Below are 22,931 nucleotides of genomic sequence, written 5' to 3'. Positions count from 1 at the left end.
TATAGCAAGAAATGTGAAAAAGTTAATGTGAGGAAAGAGTGAAAATACTCAAGAACATAACAAATGTAAAACTGATGAAATACAAAAATATTCCTTGTTGTTGAAGAACATCTATACATCATAAAGATGCCAGGTCTTCCCAAGTTAATTTAAAAATTTAACAAAATTCCAATAAAAATGCCAACAAGTATTTTTAAATGAAGCTAAACAATATAAAAAATTGTGAATAGCTAGAATAATACTGAAAAAGAAAAGCTACACAGCACTAATCACCACCAGATATTAAAATACATTGCAGAGCCTCAGCAATTAATGTACTAGTATAATTATGAAACATAATTAGACCAGAAGGATTCAGTAGAAAGTACAGAAGTGAACTCAAGTACATATGGAAGTTTAGTATATGATAAAAGTGACATCTAATATCACTGGACCAATTTTTTTTTTTTAAATAGTGTTGGGAAAACTGGAAAATCATTTGGAAAATGATAAAATTGGGTCCATACTTCCTGTCATATAAAAGAATAAATTCTAAATTAATAAGAGATTTAAAGGTAAAAAATGAAACTCTACAATTAAATTCACATAAAATCTGTCTGCAGAACAAGGTTATTAATCGAGACTCAATATCCATAGCAAATAAAAGATTGATACATTTGATCACATTAAAAAGTTTCACCTTCTATGTGGTGATGAAACATCACAAGTATAATCAAAGGACAAGAGGCAAATTGAAAGAAAATATTTGCAAAATATGTAACAGATGAAGGGCTTATATAACACTTATTTAAAGAACTCGTCAAAACTGAGGGAATAAAAACAAAAAAAAAGGAGAAAAATGGGCAAAAAGACATGAGCGGACAATTCACGCACACACACTAAAATTATTTAAAACTAGCCCTTTTTGCTTTTGGCAAAAAAGGAATACGATGACTGGATTTACACTTCCACTGCCTGTGGGAAACTGGCTAAAATGAAAGATACAAACGTTTTTGGATATTAAATAGGCTGCACAAGACTGAGATCCTTGGGAAAATGGGGAAAAAAAACATTTAGTTGAGTCACACAGATGCCCCAGCTTTCTGCCTGGTGACAATTCCAAACTCAGGAATAGGAAGGGAAATCCCACTGAGACAGTGACTGAGTTCAGAATGGCTTCTAAAGAGCCTGAAATTCCAGAGAGGCGTTCAGAAGAAGAGGGAGCTACAAGGTGGGGGGAGCTTCCAGAAAAATCTGCATGAGGATCTCCTCATCTGTAGTATAAAAGGTGGAGCAAAGAATCACTGAGCAGTCAGGAGAAGAATAATTCCCAGGATTTACAAAGAGCTGGGAATTGAGTTCTGGCCAACCAAAGTAAGTCCTAACATGGAATTCTGTAGAAATCACAGAACTTCACAGTATAGAAGTAGGAATAAACTAACCACATAGAATAGGCTACTATAGACTCATCTTAGCAAAGTTTAAAAATAGCCTGAAAATGAACATACTGTCTCCAAGACATTTAACTCACATGTACAGACAAAAATAGACTAAAAGAATGGAGAAGATATATAATGCAAACACTAATCAAAAGAAAGGGGGTGTGGCTACATTAATATCAGACAAAGTTGATTTCTGAACAAGAAATATTTTAGGGATAAAACTGATATTTTATAATGATACAGGAGACAGTTCATAAAGAGGACATAAAAATCCTAAACACGTATACCAATAGAATTCCAATATACATGAAACAAAAACTGATGGAAAAAAAAGATAAATCCACAATTATAATTGGAGGTTTCCATACTCCTTTCAGTGGAGATGTAGGAAATTTCAACACTCAATCAACTGGACCTAACAGACATTTATTAAACACTCACCTTCAGACAGACAACAGAATACATACTCTTTTCAAGGGCTCATGAAATATTCATTAAGTTAGCTCATACGTTGATGCATTAAGTAATTCTCAATAATCTTAAAAGTACAGAAATCATACAGAGTAGTTCTCTGACCACAACAGAATTAAATTGAGATCAATAGCAGAGAGGAATTTGAAAACTTCCAAATATTTGAAAATTAAACAACATATTTCCAAATAACCTTAGGGTCAAAAACCAAATTACATAGGAAACTTAAAAAATATTTTGGGGGCGCCTGGGTGACTCAGTGGGTTAAGCATCTGCCTTTGGCTCAGGTCATGACCCCAGGGTTCTGGGATCAAGCCCCATGCTCCCTGCTCAGCGGGAAGCCTGCTTTTCGCTCTCCCCCTGCCTGCCGCTCCCCTTGCTTGTGTTCTCTCTCTCCATCTAATAAATAAATAAAAATCTTTAAAAAAATATTTTGAAGTTAAATATGAAAACAAAAGAAATAAAAATGAGTATTACAAAAATCATTCATTTCCCAGTGAATTAGCTTGGCATTTAGTCAGAAGACTCATATTGTTAAAATTTCAATTCCCTCAAATTAATCTACAGTTCAACACAATCTCAATCAAAATCCTAGCAGGTTTGGGGGCAGAAACTGACAACCTGATTTCAAAAAAATATTATATATGGAATTGCAAAGCAGCCAGAATAGTGAAAATAATTTTGAAAAAAAGAACAAAGTTGGAAGACTCCTATTACCTAACTTCAAGACCATGAAAGTGTGATATTGACTGTATGCTATTATACTTGAGAATCCAGAAATAGACTCATTCATAGATGGTCAATAATTTTCATAAAGGCACAAAAGCAATTCACTGGGGAAAAGATGTTCACTTTAACACAGTGTTGGAGCAACTGCACATGTGTATGTTCCCCCTCCCCCCCCAAAAGAGCCTTGACCCTCACTTGCACCAAATACAAACCTGAAACAGATCAGGTATCTAAATATGAGAGTTCTATAAAACTCCTTGAAGAAAACGTATGAAAAAACATTTTGTGATCCTGGCTTTGGACAGATGTAGCACAAATGATAAAAGAAAAAAAATCATAAATTGGGCCTCATCATAATTAAAAACATCTGCCTTCTGAAAGACACTGATAAGAGAAGAGGTAAGCTAGTGATGCAGACAGTACCTGCAAAGATCTGACAAAAGGTTCCTGTCCTTAAAAGCTAAAGCTCGTTTAAAATAAGGCAATATGATTTAAAAAATGGGCACATTTGATTCGTCAAAGAACATAAAAGAGTGGCAAATAAACACAAGAAAGATTATCACTATCATTAGTCATTACATAACTGATGCAAATTAAGACAACACATCTACTATAACAGGTAAATTTTTAAAAACTAATGAAACCAAGTGGTGGCAAGACGTGGAGAACTACACATCACTGGTGAAAATGTGTAACAACAGTACAATTGCTCTGAAAACCAGTCTGGCTGTTTCCTATAAGCCAAACATACACTTCCTTATGATCCCAGAAATCCCACTCCTAGTTACTTACCCAGAAGTTGTTAAAGCATGTATCTGCACAAAAACATCTACATGAATGCTTATAGCAACTTTACTAATAATTGCCCCCCAAACCAGAAATAAATTTCCAACAGGTAAACAGATAAACGGTAGTAGTTGTCAACGGAATACTATCTATTTTTAAAGAGGAATGAACTACTAATAACTACCACATGGGTAAATCTCACAAACATTATGGGAAGTGAAATAAGCCAGGCACCAGGAAATACATCCTATAATTTCATTTATATGACATTCCCCCCAAAATGCAAAAACTACCGGGGCAGAGATCATTGCCAGGGGCCAGGGGGGTGGGGTGCATGAAAGAAGGGGACTGACTGCAGGGTGAAGGAAAGTCTGAGGATGATAGGAACACTCTGTATCTTGACTGTAGTGGTGGTTATAAGACATACATGTGTCAAAACACATCAAACTGTATGGTTAAAATGGTGAATTTTACTGTTTGTAAATTATACTTTAATAAACCTAACCTTAAAAAATATGCAGACTTTTAAAGGATTTCAACATATATTGCCAAATTGCCCTTCCATTAACTTAATTTCTTCTTCTACTCCCATTTATTTTACGTTCTACAAGGCCTGCACCCTCGACAGCCTCAATATCATCGGATTATTATTTTCGGCTTTTCCAATTTGACAAGGTCTTTTAAAATGGTACTTCACTTTTTTTTTATCTGCATCTCTCTTCTTTTCCAGTGATGGTGAACTTTTTTCATCCATTTCTGACAGCTGTATTTCTTCTGTGTTCTGTCTGTTCATTCCTTTCAATCATTACTCTAAGAAAATATTTGGTGTTTTTGTTTTGTTTTGTTTTTTACTGATTTTTTTGGTTTGCTATATATATCCCCAAAAAGCTTTCATAAACACACTTTCCAGTTTCTTATTTATCTTTAATTTTTTCAATTTTTTAAATATAGAAATTTTAAAATTTGAAATTTCTCAATATTTTTAAAGATTTCCTCCTTTGTACCATTACTTAGAAATTTCTTTCCTCATTTAGAGTTCAGTTAAATATTCAACTATGATCTATAAAATTTTTTATAGACTCAATTTTTTCACTTTTTAAACCTCTCCTGTCTGACAGGGTGGCTACTAGACACTTGGAGTTACTTAAATTTAAATTAATTGAAATTAAGCTTTTTCCCTGAATTTTCTTCTGGTTTTGTGGTTTTAGGTTATACATTTCAAATCTCTAATGGGTTAAAGATTTAATTTTTTGTATGGTGTAGGTTAAGAGTCTGATTTCATTCTTTTGCATGTCACTGTCCAGTTTTCCCACCATCATTTATTAAACAGACTATGCTTTTCCAATTGTGTATTACCGATGCCCTTGTCAAAGATTAGTTGGTAGTATATGTATGGCTTTATTTCTGAATGCTCCATTCTGTTCCACTGGTCTGTGTCTATGTCAACAGCATACTATTTTGATTACTATAGTATTGTCATATGCTTTGAAATCAGGAAGTGTGATGCCCTCAAGAGTGCTTTGGCTATTCAGGGACTTTTGTGGTTCCATGCAAATTTGAGGATTGTTTTTTCTATTTCTATGAAAAATGGCTTTGGTATTTTGATAGGGACTGCTTTGGGTAGTATGGATACTTTAACAATATCAATTCTTCCAATCATTGGGGCACCTGGGTGGCACAGCGGTTAAGCGTCTGCCTTCAGCTCAGGGCGTGATCCCGGCGTTATGGGATCGAGCCCCACATCAGGCTCCTCTGCTATGAGCCTGCTTCTTCCTCTCCCACTCCCCCTGCTTGTGTTCCCTCTTTCGCTGGCTGTCTCTATGTCTTTCGAATAAATAAAATCTTTAAAAAAAAAAAAAATTCTTCCAATCATGAACATGGGTTGTGGCAATGATTTTTTTCAACCAACACCAAAAGCACAGGCAACAAAACCAAAAATAAACAACTGGAATTACATCTAACTAAAAAAAATACTGCCCAACAAAGAAAACCATCAACAAAATACAAAGGCAAGCTACCAAACTGTAGAAAATATTTGTAAACCCTAGATCTGATAAGGGGTTAATATCCAAAATATATAAGAACTCATACAACTCACTAGCAAGAAAATAACCCAATTTAAAAAATACACAAAGGACCAGCATAGTCATTATTCTGAAGAAGATATATACATGCCCAACAGTTAGAAGAAAAGGTGTTCAGAATTATTATCATCAGGGCAATGAAAATCGAAACCACAATGAGACATCATTCAGTACCTGTTAGGACGGCTATTATAAAAAAGATAAGAGATAATCATTGTTGGTGAGGGTGTAAAGAAGAGGGAACCCTTACACTTTTGGTGGGAATGGAAATTGGTAGTCTTTACAGAAAGCAGTGTGGAAGTTCCTCAAAATAGAACTATCATATGATCCAGAAATCCAACTTCTGGGTATATATCGAAAGGAAAAGAAATCATTATCTTAAAGAGGTATGTGCACTTCCATGTTACCACAGAATTTTTCACAATAGCCAAAATATATAAATAACCTTAGTGGTCACTGGTGGATGAATGAATTAAGAAAATGTGGTAGAGGGGTGCCTGGGTGGCTCAGTCGTTAAGCGTCTGCCTTCAGGCTAGGGCGTGATCCCAGGATCCTGGGATCAAGCCCCGCATCAGGCTCGCTGCTCTGCTGGGAGCCTGCTTCTTCCTCTCCCACTCCCCCTGCTTGTGTTCCCTCTCTCGCTGGCTGTCTCTCTGTCAAATAAATAAAGAAAATCTTAAAAAAAAAAAAAAAAAAGATAAAATGTGGTAGAGATGTGCAATGGAATTATTTGGCCATAAAAAGAAATATGCCATTTGTGATAACATGGACGAACGTGAAGGACATTAAACCAGACACAGAAAGACAAATACTGTATTATCTCACTTATATGTGGCATGTAAACAAGTGAAACTTATAGAACCAGAGAGGAGAGAAGGGGTTGCCAGGGGCCGGGGGTGGGGGGTGAAGGAAATGGGGAGATGTTGGCCAAAGGGTACAAACTTTTAGTTAGAAGATCATTAAGTTCTAGGGGTCGAACATACAGCATGGTGACTAGAGTTAATAATTCTGTGTACCTCAAATCTGCTAAGAATAGACCTTAAGTGTTCTCACCACAAAACAAAAGTGAATGTGTTAATTAAATTGATGATGGTCATCACTTCACAACATATTATGTTAAATCATCACTTCGTACATGTTGTATAGCCTAAATATATGCAACTTTTGTCAATCATTCCTCAATAAAGCTGGGGGGAAGAAGGAAGGTAAAATAAAAAAATTAATAATTAACTAAAATGAAGTTAAATTTAAAATTCGGTTCCTCAGTCATACTAGTCACATTTTTAAAGATTCTTTTAGAGTAGTTTTAGATTTAATTTTGGTAAATTTAGTGCAATTTAGGTAAAATTGAGTGGAAAAGTACTGTGAGTTCTCATATACCCACTGCCCCCACCACCCAACAGTATCCCCCACTATCAACATCCCATACCACAGTATTCTGTCTGTTGCAATGGATGAACCTACACTCATTATACAATGACATATCACTATAATCAAAAGTCTATATAGTTGACATTTGGGTGCACTTTTGGTATTGAACATTCTATGGGTTTTGGCAAATGCAAAACAACACGTATCCACCACTGTAGTATTATACAGAACAGTTTCACTTCCCTAAAAATCCTCTGCGCTCTGCCTATTCATTTCTCCTTCCCCACTAACCACTGGCAATCACCAATCTTTTTTGTGTCTCCACAGTTTTGCCTTTTTCAAAATGTTGTAGAGTTGGAATTATACAGATTTTCACTTAGTAATATGCATTTAAGTTTCCTCCATGTCTTTTCATGTCCTGACTGCTTCTTCTTAACACTGAGTAGTACTGCATTGTTTGGATGTACCACAGTTTATTTACCCATTCACCTATTAAAGGATATCTTCGATGACTCAAGTTTTAGCACTTATGAATAAAGCTGCTATAAACATCTGTGTGTAGGTTTTTCTGTGGATATAACTTTTCAACTCCTTTGCGTAAATACCAAGCAGTGTAACTGCAGATCATATGTTACGAACATGTTCAGGTTTTAAAGAAACCGCCAAACTGTCTTCCACCATGGCCACACCATTCTGCATTCCCAACAGCGATGAATGAGGGCTCCTGTTGCTCCACATCCTCGCCAGCATTTGGTGGTGCACGACCCACGTCTCAGGTGCTGATAGCCACATGTGGCTGATGGCTACCATACTGCACAGTAACATACAGAATACTTCCATCATCAGAGAAAGTTCCATTGGAAATGCTGCTCTGTTTAAAAGTTATGTGTTTATACAGTGAAAGAGGAGCTAATGTGACTTTTCATTTTTTTTTCTCTAAATAAATCCCATCCCTTCTCCCACTGGATTTTGATGGTTCTTTGTTTATAGTCACTCAGAAGTTCAAATTTCAGCCACCTAACTATATATCCATTAACAAATTATTTAAACCCCTCTGAGTCTCAGTTTCCCCATCCTAATTACTTCTTAGTTTAGTGCATTAAATGAGATAAACAAGGTAAGATAAATCACAACATGTTAATCCTCATTTGTAAACTCTTCTGGGTTAGGAGTTTGATTTCTGCATGTCTCAGTATGATACTGTGAGGATTCTTACTGGAAACAAAAGCCTAATACTGTACTTACCCGATCTGGATGTCTGTAACCTAACAGCAGATTCGCTGCTTTTATATCACCATGAACATATTCATTTTCATGTATATATTCCAGTACATCCAACTATGAAAAGAAATATGTAAGGTTATATTGATATCTGCTTCAAACTCCTAATCAACTTCGAACATTCTGAATATAGAATAACACATATTTTTTCACAGTAACAAATACAAAGTGACATATTCTACAATTATCAATTTATTTATCCCATGTACTGGTCACTTATCCTGGAAAAAAGTCGAATAACATGATCCCTAAATATCAAGTGCTTTAAATTAAACTTCTGAGAGAAGGAAACCAAGATTCAACAATGCCTATGCCTATGCCCCTGATAGCTGATGGCCAAATCACACTGTGCAAAGAGGAAAAATACAATAAAATCAGAGATCCAAAGTAAAATAACCATGAAGTTCACTCAGCAGTTCCTCACCCAAGCAATGATTATAAATCAAGTTTTGGAGACCCCAAAACAAAGTGCCATATCCATGAGCACACAGAAAGGCATTCTCCCTCTGGACAATAATTGAAAATAACTTAGCTTCATCTTTGAGGCCCTTGAGCCTTGCATGTTACCTACACCCAGTGCTCAACAAACATTTGCTGGCTGGCTAAATGGATGAATGGGAAAATTAACGAGTTCTATTTGCCACATCCCAACCTGGCATGAGCAGTTTCATTCTATTTAAAATGGAAAAAATAAAATGGAGCTTGGGCAAACCAAACACAAACAAGATAAGACAAATATGTGGTATAAACAAAATGTGTGCATGGGTGCTATTAAGATTTCATTGCTTCTTATTTGGCAAAGTATATATTATTCATTGCCATACTAATTACTGCCACCATCCCAAACTCATAGTAAAAACTTTATAGCACCCCTATACCATCACGTGTTTAGTATGGAAAATAATATATTTTGCCATAGTTTGAATTGTTATAAATATAACCGACAAAAGAGAGGTTATTCTTATAGCAATGCAAGCTTGCTCTGATATGTAAAACAAAGCTGTGAGGGGAAAAAAAATCAGACTGTAGAACCAATGCCTAATTGAGTTTGTAGTGCCAAACACAGCACATTCTGTCACTTACAGAGCCCACTGTTATCAATTTCACCAAAATAGCCTCTACTCTAAATAACTGACATTTCTAGGGCAATAATCCTTCATTCTCTGATAATTCCACAAAGGGCAATGATTTGTGTATTGTAACAAGTAAATAATCTGAAAACTAGGCATGTGAAATAAGTTATTCATTCTTACCATTCGGATACCTAGCTGCAGGACAGTTGACTTTTTAAAAGTACCATTCTGGTCTGAGATCTTCTGTAAATCTATTCCTAGTCTTTCCATTACCATAAATCTGTAACTATAAGAAGGAGACGTCAAAAAGAGATCTTAAGATAGCAATGCTTGAAACTGCCTATTTATGAATTTGAAACAAGGAAAAACACCCCCAACCTAACAATGAAGAATACTGCAATCTGAACCATTAAAGAATGAGTGTGCATTAATAATCTTGCTGTTCTTTTACAGAACGATACTAGTCAGTATTTACGCTGCAGTTAGTTCCTAGTAGAAGAGAATGCTGTCCTGAAACACTCATGTTCACTCTTAGGTCATGAAAAGAGAATGCTTTCTAAATTAAAGAGTCCTGAGTTTGATTCACTTTGATTTCATCACCCTCTCACTATATGACCTTGAACAAATTATTTGTCCATACAGAAAACTTTATATTTGTTTCTTGACCTTATAAATCATATTTTACTTTCTCTACACACTTAAAAACATTACTTTAAAAAATGTATGTCTTTTTGGGGAACCTGGGTGGCTCAGTCATTTGAATGTCTAATTCTTGGGTTAGGCTCAGGTCATGATCTCAGGGTTGTGAGATCGAGCCCCGTGTCAGGCTCTGCACTCAGCATGGAGTCCGCATAAGACTCTCTCCCTCTCCCTTTGCCCCTCCCACCCACACTCATGCTCTCTCTCTCTCATAAATTAATAAATCCTTTTTAAAAATGTACTTCTTCTCTGTTTGGCACCTCTGTCCCTTTTCTTCCCTTCACTTACATGCCCATATCAGCCCCTAGTCTACCTTTATTGGTGTATACACACATGAATACAGATATAAAGGAATTTTTGTCTTTGTTTTACAAAAATGTGATCTTATTATATGCACTTTTCTGCATCATCCTTTTTTCGTTAGTATCTCACTGAAACCTCCCCACTATACCTCCCAAATGGTACAGCTCTAACTGATTTCTTTTTGGGCTGCATAATATTACATGATACGGATATACCATGACCCACTCAGCCAATCAGTTCTCTATTAGCAGCCCTTTACTTTATTTCAAGATTACTAATCGTTGATTTTGTTTTTATTGATAGCATTTAGAGACCATCTGAACAAAGCACTGAGCCTATTTCCTCACCCAGGGAAAAAGACATCACCTATCTTAAAAGGCTATTGAAAGGGCAAAATGGGGTACCTGACAAACTTTTTTTTTCTTTTTAAAAAATCACTAGTCAATTATTTATATGTGATGACTAGCCATATGTGGTGATTTAAAAATGTTTCTACAAATTCTTTGTTGTGCCTTTTATCAAGAGACAAAGCTTAATTAAATCTCCTCTCTTGTGTATGGAGTAGACTTAGTGACTTGCCTCTAGCAAAGAGACTATAGTGGAAATATGTGACATCACTGTAAGATTTGAATTAAGTCAGAGAAAGACAAATACCATCTGATTTCACTCATGTGGAGTTTAAGAAACAAAACAGATGAACATAGGGGAAGGGGGGGAAGAGGGAAGCAAACCATAAAAGACTCTTAATGATAGAGAACAAACTTAGGGTTGATGGAGGGGAGGTGGGCAGGGGATGGGCTAAATGGGTGATGGGGATTAAGGAGGGCACTTGTGATGAGCACTGGGTGTTATATTTAAGTCATGAATCATGGAACTCTACTCCTGAAACCAATATATTGCACTGTATGTTAACTTTTTTTTTTCAAATTTTTATTTAAATTCTAAAGATTCAATTATAAAAAGACTGTGGCTTTATTCTTGGATGCATGCTCCTATGTGTGTATGTGCTTTTTCTACCTCTCTCTCTTTCAATTATTTGCTCTAGGGGAAGCCAGCTACTATGTCTTTATAACACTGAGGCAGCCTACTGAGAGACCTGTTGAGAGGCCTGGGGAAGTGAGGCCTGCAAACAATCACATGAGTGCATTTGAAGCAGATCTTCTTAGGCCTGCCAACAGCCACATGAGTGACCTTGAAAACAGATCCTTCCCCAGTCAGGTCATAAGATGACTGCAACCCAACAGACAGCTGACTATATCCAAAGAAGTCCTGAGCTGGAACCATCTGGAGAAGCCATAGTTTCCATGGGTAACTTCCATGTTGGTTATCCATGGAAACTAAGATGATAGCAGTCTGTTGTTATAAACTACTATGATTTGGGTAATCTGTTATATAGCAAAGGTATTAGAGCATATAAGACATAGTCATAGAACAATACTTGATTATAGTAATTCCATTTTACCTTCTTCCCTTGAATTCAGTAATACCGGATCCATAAAACAGAGGAATTCCTAAATAATCAAGTTGTTTGAGTTCTATCCAGTTTTTTACTACAAAGACAAATTTAACAGGAAAAAAGATATATATATTTTTAGAAATGTTATTTCTTACTTTTTCATAGATCCTAAAACTTATTTAGCTAACCTAAACAGAAATTAGACCGTTCTAGTAAATGTTTTAAAGAATCAAATATATCTATCTAGTAGCTTCAAATTCTATTTATCACTATAATTAACATAAAAACATATACAGAAATTTTAAATTAAAGCCATTATAACCAAAACAAAAGTAGTCATGGTCATAAAATGCATTAGCATCATATACACAAGTGTTTCTATTCATGAAAAAAATTCATTCCCTTATACGTTAAATTTTAAAATATAACATATGTTCAAAAAAATTAAAATAAAATGAAATAGAACATATGTTAAGTACCAAAGAATCAGTAGAGAAATGGCTTTTTCTTTTCCATTACTTAAAAATTTAAAGCCATGGTAGTTGAAAAAATAGAAATTGGGCAGAAAAATCATATTATGAAATTGTTATATGGAAACTGCTTTAACTTTAGTTTAAAAAAAATCAAATCCACTGAAACCATCAGGTAGCTTATTTTCCATTTTTCTACCATATATGTTTAATGTGTATGACAACTCTACAATAAACAATCAAGTTTAATGGATTCTATTTGTCACCCTGACATAGTTTAAGCAGTAAAGACTACTGTCCTAACATTTAGAAGGTTTTATTAAGGAAAACAAAGTTAATTATTGAGGCTAGTCTCATCATTCTTTTTCTTAAACATAATGAAGAGGACCTTGACTATTATCATTTTTATTCATATTAACTTTCTGAAAGCTCTGTTTAGTCCATCTGTATTGTACAGTATTTACAAAATGCTTCTGCTGTTCTTCAGCTCTGCTCACAACCATTTCCCATTTGATTCCTCTAACTGGTGGTTCTTACATGTGATTTCCAGCTCCAGTTACTTTCCCAACATTCAAGTTTCTAACATTTAACTTATGGTCTAAATCATTTTAATGTTTAATAATTTCCATACACCTTACACTAATCCATTCTATGGCCATTCCTTTTGTTTATATATCTAGTGCCCATTTTAATCTTTTCCTTACAACCTTTGACTCCAAATGGTTTCCTATGAAAGAAATGATTTCATTCTACTATTCTTTTATACTTAGAGAACTCTTGGTAGCTTAGACCAACAACCTAACATTGAATATAAAGTAGTAGAAATAATTTTGATTTGAAATATATAACCCACTATGTATATTTCAACATTTACATAGCATCTATCTTACTTTTATATAAGTTAATTATATCAATTACAATAAAATTTCTAATTGAAAATAATTTTCCAGAAGACCAGAAAAAAAGAAAAATATTAACATATATATATACATATATATATATATACACATATATATATATATATACACATATATATATGCATATGGAAGTAGCTTGCTTTTGCTAAATTTACTTACTATAGTCTTTTTTTGCAGCTCTTTGATAAAATTTAAGTTCTGAAAATAATGGCCCATTTTCTTGATATTCCTATAAAAGAAAAGAACAATTTTATTAGGAAAAAATAATCTTAAAGATAGATTTGGTATTTCAACGGTGAAAATATGAATATACATTCATAGTATATAAATAGGGCTTGAATAACATATTATAAAACACAGGCATCAAATTTCCACTAAAAATCTCATATAAGGACTAAATAAACTTAGAGAATCTCATGTTTAAATTTAATATACTGTAATGCTATCTCCATATAATCTTACACACGAGAGTAGCCTTCTTATGGAAAAAACTTACTAAAAGCACTGAGAATTGTATATACACATGTACACAGATAGTCAATGTCTACCAACATGGACATCAGGGTAGATACACTGCAAACTACCCTGGAGTTCATTCACACATGACACCTTTACTAATTATCTACTATATTTCATTCATTGTACTAGGCATAGGGGATACAAACAAAAATGAAACTTCATCCTTGCCTTTAAGGACCTTACCATTTAGAGTAAAGAGGAAGGAAGGGAAGAAAGGAAAGGAGAGATAGCTAGATAGGATAAAAAGATGATAAATGCCAACACAGAAGAACAAAGTTCTCCAGTCTTTACATTTTAACAATGTGAAAATATACCGTAACACTACATTTACTGATAAGTAAAATTACAAAAGCTAGGTTAAAAACTGTTTTTGCAAAGATACTAGGAATAAAGCAGAAAACAAAGAAGTGAATACATATGAAATACAAATTTAAGAGCAATACTTACCACTTTTATTACATGTCTTGCATCTTTATCTGGTTTATTTGTGGGGAAAGCTGCAGAACAAAACATAGGGTGGAGGAGAAAAATAGTTGTTCCCAATTACTGAATGTCTACTATAACCCAGACAGTGTTCTAAGCACTTCACATATCTTCCCTTACTACATGCTCCCGAGAACCTCTTCGTGGGAAGGTAGGTATCATCTTCATGTTACACAAGATACTACTAAGGTTCGACAAATTGAGTAATTTGCTCACTAAGAAGTACAGACTGGGGACTGAAACCCAATCTATCTGACACCATCCTTTGCCATAAACTATATTCAAATATTCAAACATGGAAACCAAAAGATATTAATCACACAGATCCAAATGTAGGGGGAAATATTTTCTAGATATGCAGCATTAACTCCAGTATATGATAAATCGTAAAATCTACTGATTAAATTTTACTAAATTAAAATCTATGTCAATTCAGAAATGAAAACTGATTTGTCTTAACTGGAAAGTTCAAAACAATTTTTATGTGGCAAAATTCTAAAATAAATCAAGTGAGAATGAGAATAATCTTTTATAAAAATCATTTTCTGAACCTGGCAGTCAATCAAGCCTACATTATAGAATATGTAACTCCTAAAAAGCACATTTCAAGTTATCTAACTTCATTTTATTATTCGCCATTTTCATTTTTAAAAATTTTTTCTTTCTTTCTTTATTCTTTAAATAGGCTTCATGGCCAACATGGGGCTCGAACTTACAACCCTGAGATCAAGAGTCACATGCTTTACCAGCTGTGCCAGCGAGGTGCACCCTGCATTTTAGATACAGTAATCAAAGTTCTGATAATTCCATTGTTCAAATTTTTAGATGAAATTAATCCTTTCATCTGTACTATCTAAATTTTTAAAAAGTTATGGTTTTCAAATCTTGTTAAGTTGATGCATGTATTTATTTGTACTGTGAAAGTCTAGAATCTTGTCATTCATCTCTTCACTCTTCATCCATTCATTCCTTCAACTAACCAATAGTTATTTATCATGAGGCCAGAATTTGCAAGGCACTGTGTCAAGTATTAGTAGGATGTTTAAAGGAAAGTGAAAGGAAGGAAGGTGGAGCTAGTATTGAATATGATTAAATATCAGCACCTGACAGATGGAGAACAAAATCAATTCTTCAGGTATGTTTTCAGTATGTTTATCAGTAGCCATCCTCTTATGACTACTCCTAGCATTTTTCCCTCTCTTTCTCCTACCTCCACCGCCTTTCCTCTTTTTCACATGATAGATATAAAAAAAAATCACAAATTTACCAAGATATATCAATTCTACTTTACAGTCAAGCCAACTCATGCATAACTTTCTTAACCATTCTCCAAAATTTTTTATGTCAGCCTGCTATCAACCATTTGAAGAAATTATTACCTCAGTATTAGTTGATATTAGATATAAACTGTGAACCCAGCTCTTTCTAAAGAAACTAAACTTACTTATATCAAGTAATTTTTGCCTTCTCACTTTGATGCATGTAAAGTTCTTCCACTGTCACCCATGCAGTAGTCTCAAGGGAACTGTAGAAGGGATGGATTAACCATATCTAAGCAAGAAAAAAACTAAAGAGAGTGTATACAGAAGAAGGGATCCAGTCCTGTTAGAGAAAAAGGGGTAAGAAAAGCCTTTCTTCCCACTATGGCAGACGATTTTTACTAGTGTGGCGCCCAAGCCTGGGGAGAAACTGCCCTGTCCTACTTAGTGCAGTACTGACTTAGTGCAGTAATGACTCTGGGCAAAGGTCTTTGCTACCTGATGTAGAAGTTGGTAGAAACTTCCTGCTTCTTGTCTAAAAGCAAGTGGCCCCAGCAGCAAATACATCATCAAGCCCAACAGATGTAAGCAGAAAAGCACAAAGAAAAATTGGGCGTTTCAACTAGATAAATAACTTATTTAGGTGCTAATGGGAAATGAGATATCCAACCAGTGCAATGGGCTACTCCTTGCTGATTTCAATCAGTATAGCCGTACTACTTAATAGACTTTCACATTATTTCACATGAACATAACTATGTGTTGACAGATACTCAAAACATCCCACACTTGTCATCTGATAGCTATATAATATTCTCCATAAACTTCTAAGTCAGATTATACTGGAGAGCCTAAATTCAAAATCAATTGACTAGAAAGCTCTTGGAGATGGATGTTGAACAAATAAATTGTCCTAGTTACCACGGAGGTCTCTTTATAGTAATCAATCAGTTAATTAATGAAATAAATATTTATTTTCTACTGTAAGACAAGCCACATTCTAGCTGGTGAAATTAAAAGATAATGGAAAACAGATATGGTATCTGCTTTTATAGTCTGATGGAGAAATCGGACATTCATCAAATACTCATACACAAGTGCAAAACTGTAATTATAATAAATGTAAAAGGGAGAGGTAGACAGTAATAAGAGAATATATAATTTAATCTACATAAAAGGGAATTACTGAGCAAGAATATTTGGAGAAGTGAAGATGGGCCAGATGTAAATCTAGTTAATAATTTCTGCCTAATGAAAGGTTTTAAAAACTTGAGGTGTAGTTGGAGGACAGGAAACACATAATTAGATTCGCATTCTGAACAGATCACTACACCACAGTGTGGAGAACAGACTGAAGGGGAACCAGAGTAGATACTGATCGATCAGTAAGGATTTAATTTTGATAGATCAGAGGAAGGAGGACTACAGCTTGGACCACACTATCAATGGTAGATAAAGAAAAATGAGCAGGTTCCAGAGATTTCAGAAAGTGAAATTGTTAGAACTTGATAAAGGAGGGAAAGGGAGCTTGTCTGGTAGGTTACTGCTGATTAATCTATTCACGGTTGAAAAGAATGATCAATCACAGACAGTGATAATCTTGAAATTATAGCAGTCTCTCATCTTCATTAAAATTTCTAACCAGAGGTCTGATGATTTGCTAAAATATGTGTACTGCACGTATAAGATATCTGCTCACCTAGCACCTTTTTCTATTCACTGGGAACTCTGTCTGGTTTTTCCTTTGAGGAACCAAACCACCCTCTACCCAAGTGGATCTAGTAGGGCTGTTTAACACAGTATACCTGCCCTTACATCTCAGGATGGGCAGATGACCAAACCTGGCTAAGTGGAAGATACAAGTCCACTGGCCACAGTAACCAGTTCAGAAAGAGCAACATGACCCAAGTAGGCAAAAAGTTATTTCCTAGGATTTGACAGTAAAATGCTATGTAACACAAGGCGGCCATAAAAGGAGGCCATAAAGCTGTAAGGATACCAAATCCTAGAAATTACTTTCCTCAGCTAAATGGAAAATGAAATCTGAGAATCAAATACCGCACTGAAAAAAGTAAGGTTAAGGCAGGAAGAGAGAAAGGGCCCTGTTGACCTTGCTTAAGCTCTAAACTATCCATACCTGAAGCCAGAAAAGCCCTATACTTCTCAGTTATAAGAGTTAATAAATCCCTGGGGTGCCTGGGTAGCGCAGTCCTTAAGCATCTGCCTTCGGCTCAGGGCGTGATCCCAGCGTTATGGGATCGAGCCCCACATCAGGCTCCTCCGCTGGAAGCCTGCTTCTTCCTCTCCCACTCCCCGTGCTTGTGTTCCCTCTCTAGCTGGCTGTCTCTGTCAAATAAATAAATAAAATCTTAAAAAAAAAAAGAGTTAATAAATCCCCTCTTTGCTTAAATACATCTGAGTTTCTGACATTGGCAATCAAAGACTTACATGGAAGGCAACTAGAAAAACTAAAATATGATGGAGTCTGATAAAGAATGTCAATAAAGTAGCACAAGAGATAAACCAAAATCTTTCCTCTATAAAATAAACAAGATGCTGAATATAATAAATCAAACTTTCTTATAAATGAAGAGTTGATCCAGTTAAATAAATAAATAGGAAGCCCAAAACAAAGAGAAATCTAAGAACCAGAGGGAGATGTACATGGGCATTAATGTTGTAGGCTATGCTGCAGGCCCGAAAGAGGCTGCCCACTCTGGGTGACCAAGGATATTAGTGTTAAAGCCCTCTTGGCAAAAAGACAAGTCCTTGGGCCTGCCAACAGGCAGAGATTTGAAGTTAAGATAACGACATCAAGTCAGATTTTCCAAGGGCTACATCTTCAGTAGTGTGAAACATTAAAAAAAGAGAGAGAAAGAAATAGGGAGATGGGGGAGGGGGAGAAAAGGGAAGAGGGAAGGAGGGAGAGGAAGTAGAGGGAAAGAATGAAAGTAAGAAAGAGAGACTTCACCACTGTCAAAAACAGAAAGAAAAACAAAAACAAAAACCCCCACCTTCTGTGGCTTAGACCCTGAGTGGGAGGAAATTAGAATCTTTCCTGATAAGTAGTTACTCCAAAGCTGCCTTCAGGAATTTAAGGCTCAAATTTACACAACAGTATTGGCTTTGATTAAGCCAAATGATAACCCAAAACCCCTTTCAGAAGCAAAAGAAACAAATCTTCAAGAGACACACTGGACCCACATGATTACCAAAGATAAAGCACGGCTAAAGATGAGTCAATGGTCCAACACACACACACACACACACACACACACACACACACACACACAAAACAGGAAAGAAAGCAAACAAAAGGCATAAACCCCAAGAAATTCAGACCTCCCATATAGCTCAAATATCTGCTTGTAATGATAACAGACACAAAGTATGAGTAGCATAAGAAACAATGCAAAACATTCTATGAAAAAATGAACAAATTGGTTACAATTCAAAAACCATCAGAGATCTAAGAGACAGTGACCAAAACCAAATACATTAGCTCAGGTCATGATCCCAGGGTCCTGGGATCAAGTCCCATATCAGGCTCCTTGCTCAGTGGGGAGCCTGCTTCTCCCTCTACCTCTGCCTGCTGCTCCCCCCTGCTTATGCTCTCTCTCTCTCTCTCTGACAAATAAATAAATTAAATATTTGAAAAAGAAAAAAAAAAAGAACTCCAAGAGGAAATACGGGAGTAAGTTTGAATTTGGAATAGTCCAATGCTGGAAATTACACACACATCTATCTTCAGGAGAGTGTGTAATAAATTGTATTATAGTCATGGTATAAAATACATTGTAGGAAAAAATGAATGAAATATAGATGCAGTAGTAATACAGATATATCTTTGATACAATGTTAAGTGAAAAAAACACATAGAATGTATATTTATGATTCTCTTTCTCTAAATTAACAACCCGAAAACAAATTATATATGCTTATGGATACACACACATACACACCATAATGAAAAACAGTAAAATAAAAACCATAAAGAGTCTAGACAGTGTTGTTACTACTACGAGGTGGGGAAGAGATGTCAGAGCTTCTAGAGTGCTGGTTATGTCGATATATTAGATGCTTGATCTGGACGGGGATTGTATCTTGCTATTAGATATATTTTCTTGATAAATTATATGTTTATGTTGTATGCACTTTTCTATATATTAATACATGTAATACATATAGAATTGTTAATATTTAAAACACAATGAATAGCCAAAATGGTAGATCAGATACAGCCACAAAGAAAACAGCAAAACAGATTAGATCTGAGGAAATAATATTGAATTCACCACACAGAAATATAGAGACATAAATATGAAGAAGAGATTATGAAATGCCAAGGTAATATGTGACAGAAGCACAATTTTCTAAAAACCTCCAGATCTAGAGGACAGAGAGAATAGAGGACAGGCACTTTTGAATAAATAATATCTGATAACTTTCAAATACTGATAAAAGTCATGAATCCTCTGATTTAAGAATCACAAGTCCCAAGTAACATAAATAAATCTGTACTCCAGCCCACCATAGTCAAACTGCAGAACATTAACGGCAAAGTTCTAACAAACAACTCAACAGAAAAGATTAGATTACATACAAAGGATAGATGAAGGGACAGTAGACTTCTCAATAGCAACAAGGCAGTAAGAAGACATTGAATAATATCATATTCATATGCTGAGAGAAAATAATTATCAATCTAGAATAAGGTGCACTAAAAACATGGACAAAATAATATGCAAAATGGGAATATGGTGACTGGAGGTATAGTGTTGCAATGCCATGTATTTATCCAGGAGAAAAGTAGAGACACTGATTAACGTCTTAGTTTATTAAATCAAGAGAGTGTATTGAGTTTACAGGTAACCACTAAAATAATAGAAATAAAACTCAGAACTTCAAAATCAGTAAAGAAAAAAAGAATAAAGAAAACCTAAAAATCTAATAGAAGATCAGGAAAGAATAGGGTCTTTAAAAAAAAAACACACAGGGTAAATATAAAATATGATAAGTGAAATAAATTATCCATTTTATATCAATTTTCACCAGTTTTTCATATTTTATTACCTCTGAAATTTGAATACACCTAATAATTGAAGACATCATACAGTCGCTGCTGACCACATAGCACTTTGACAGTTTCACTGCCCTTACAGTCACAAACCTAGTCTCAGATGTCTATTTGTCCTCACTTCAATTGAGTTGTGTACATTGCTGGTAGTATTAATGTTACATTTAATTGTCATTTACAATAGTTTGGGCATGTAGAAAAATTAACCAGTCCAAAACAGAAAAGTGGGACATAACTTGATATTACTGGGGGGAAAAAAGTTCTTTAAGATAGGACTGCAACACTGAGTGCTCCATGAGTTCCTTATGTAAGTCTATTTTAAAGGTATTGTGTCATAATTTAATGGGCACCGTTAGGTATTAGATATAATGCAGATCTTACAAAAACACAAAAAGAATGATTGAAGAGGAAGAAAACTATAAACTTTTAAGCGTCTAATGGAGACTCAACATATGTATATAAAATAATGATGTATCTTAAAATCATGGACACCTTAGATGTGAAAAAAAAAACCATGCCAGTGATCATAATAAATCTGAGTAGACTAAATTCACTAGATAAGAAACCATAAGATCATTAAAAAATAAATAAATGTAAAGTATTTATCAGGCACAACTAAAATCTAGTTATACAGAGAAAATAAAAGATAAACTAGCCAAAACAGGTTGAAAAAAAGGCTGGAATACTTATTTTCAAAATTACAGAAATCTCAAGAAAGAAGAATTACTAGATAAAAAGTTAGTCCAACCTAATCATTAAAAAAATGATTCAATGGGGAATAAAAAAGATTCAACGGAAAGACTAAATTTATGAACTTGAAAGGATCTGATAATGTACCTTCATAATATAGAAATAAAAAAGCATCACAATTATAGGAAAAAAATGAGGGGCGCCTGGGTGGCTCAGTCGTTAAGTGTCTGCCTTCAGCTCAGGGCGTGATCCTGGTGTTATGGGATCGAGCCCCACGTCAGGCTCTTCCACTGGGAGCCTGCTTCTTCCTCTCCCACTCCCCCTGCTTGTGTTCCCTTTCTCGCTGGCTGTCTCTCTCTGTCAAACAAATAAATAAAATCTTAAAAAAAAAAATGAAAAAGCACAAAAATCATGATGATTTTAAGATAAATCCATAGCGTATAGGCAAGCAGACAAAAATAAGTTGAAATAATACAATTAACAGTTTTGTTTTTTTTTTTAAGATTTTATTTATTTATTTATTTGACAGAGATAGAGACAGCCAGCAAGAGAGGGAACACAAGCAGGGGGAGTGGGAGAGGAAGAAGCAGGCTCATAGCAGAGGAGCCTGACGTGGGGCTCGATCCCACAACGCTGGGATCATGCCCTGAGCCGAAGGCAGACGCTTAACCGCTGTGCCACCCAGGCGCCCCAATTAACAGTTTTTATCTGAAGGCCACATAAAATAACAATTAAAGAACATACATTCTTTTCAAACATAAAACAATTTTTAACTGCCCATAATTTTACTCAGAAAGCAGACTTCCTCAAATTATCAAGGAATAAGGATTATTAAGCTATATTATGTGACCATAATGCTTAGACCCTAGGCCAAAGAAGAAATCACAAAGGAATTTACAGGAGCAGGTCCACACCTTGCTGGGTTCTTTAAGACTTGGAGTTTTGAATCCCAGCTGTGCACCAGATATAAAACACAGAACTGTGGTGTGGGGCATGCCGAGGGCCCAGGCATGGATAAATTGAGGGCAGGCATCTGAAGGAGCCTGGGAAACAGGAGGGGAGATTGTTTGCTTTTCTGTGAGGGCTTCCTGAGCAGCAGGGGCTGTGAGTTCCCCTCCCCAGGATTAAAGGGCGGGGTAATGCCATCTTCTATCTGCCCCTCACCCACCAGCACAGTCTGACTTCAGTGAGCAACACAGAACCCCTAGTGGAAGAGCCACTTACACCAAACCCTGCCCCCCTGAGACCTGCAGGGGCATTTTTACTGGAGCAGGCCTGACTGTGAGCCAACAAAGCAGGCTTCTCACCCAGAGGACCAACACAGAGGGCCCCTGCATGTACCAAGTATACTGATCACAGATTGCTCCAAAGCATCAGCTTCAGTTCTGGTGAAAATAAGACCAGGCTTTCCCTTTTCTTTTCTTTTCTTTTTTTTTTTCCTTCTTTTTTCTTTGGACTCAAGTTTATAGTTTTTTCTTTGTTTGTTTCTTCCTTTTTAATGGATCAGGCTTCTTTTTTCTTTCTTTTTCTTAGGAAGCAGACTTATAATTTTTTGTCTGTTTCCTTTTTTTTAAAGAGGGATGGGGGATCAGCAGAGGGAGAGGGACAGACAGAATCTTAAGCAGGCTCCATGCCCAGTGTGGAGCCCAACATGGGGCTCAATCTCACAACCCTGCGATCATGGCCTGAGCTGAAATCAAGATGTTTAACCAACCAAGCCACCCGGGCACAGGCACTTTTTCTTTTTTTCCCTAAATCAGGTTTATCTTAACAAACAAATCAAAGCATCCCACTGCAAGCAAGGAGGAACTCTGCAGATGACTGACCTGTGGGAAAGAGCAG

At 35.5% G+C, this 22,931-nt stretch overlaps 1 protein-coding gene across 3 annotated transcripts in view; it reads right to left on the bottom strand.

The window, feature by feature from the left end:
• VRK2 (VRK serine/threonine kinase 2) overlaps window positions 1-22,931 on the bottom strand; it is a 114,834-nt gene that overhangs the window by 58,949 nt on the left and 32,954 nt on the right. For all 3 annotated transcript variants that reach the window (XM_048222459.2, XM_026485453.4, XM_057309446.1), the window contains exons 3-7: window positions 14,028-14,077; window positions 13,221-13,290; window positions 11,681-11,768; window positions 9,397-9,502; window positions 8,108-8,200 (exon numbers count right to left, since the gene is read on the bottom strand). In XM_048222459.2, coding sequence (XP_048078416.2) covers window positions 8,108-8,200; window positions 9,397-9,502; window positions 11,681-11,768; window positions 13,221-13,290; window positions 14,028-14,077 — 407 coding nt within the window. The remainder of the gene's footprint in view (window positions 1-8,107; window positions 8,201-9,396; window positions 9,503-11,680; window positions 11,769-13,220; window positions 13,291-14,027; window positions 14,078-22,931) is intronic.

This window comes from Ursus arctos, unplaced genomic scaffold (genome assembly GCF_023065955.2).
Source record: "Ursus arctos isolate Adak ecotype North America unplaced genomic scaffold, UrsArc2.0 scaffold_8, whole genome shotgun sequence".
In the NCBI taxonomy this organism is placed as follows: Eukaryota; Metazoa; Chordata; class Mammalia; order Carnivora; family Ursidae; genus Ursus; species Ursus arctos.
The sequence above is the reverse complement of the archived record's forward strand: the minus strand, read 5'-3'. Positions and strand labels throughout refer to the sequence as shown.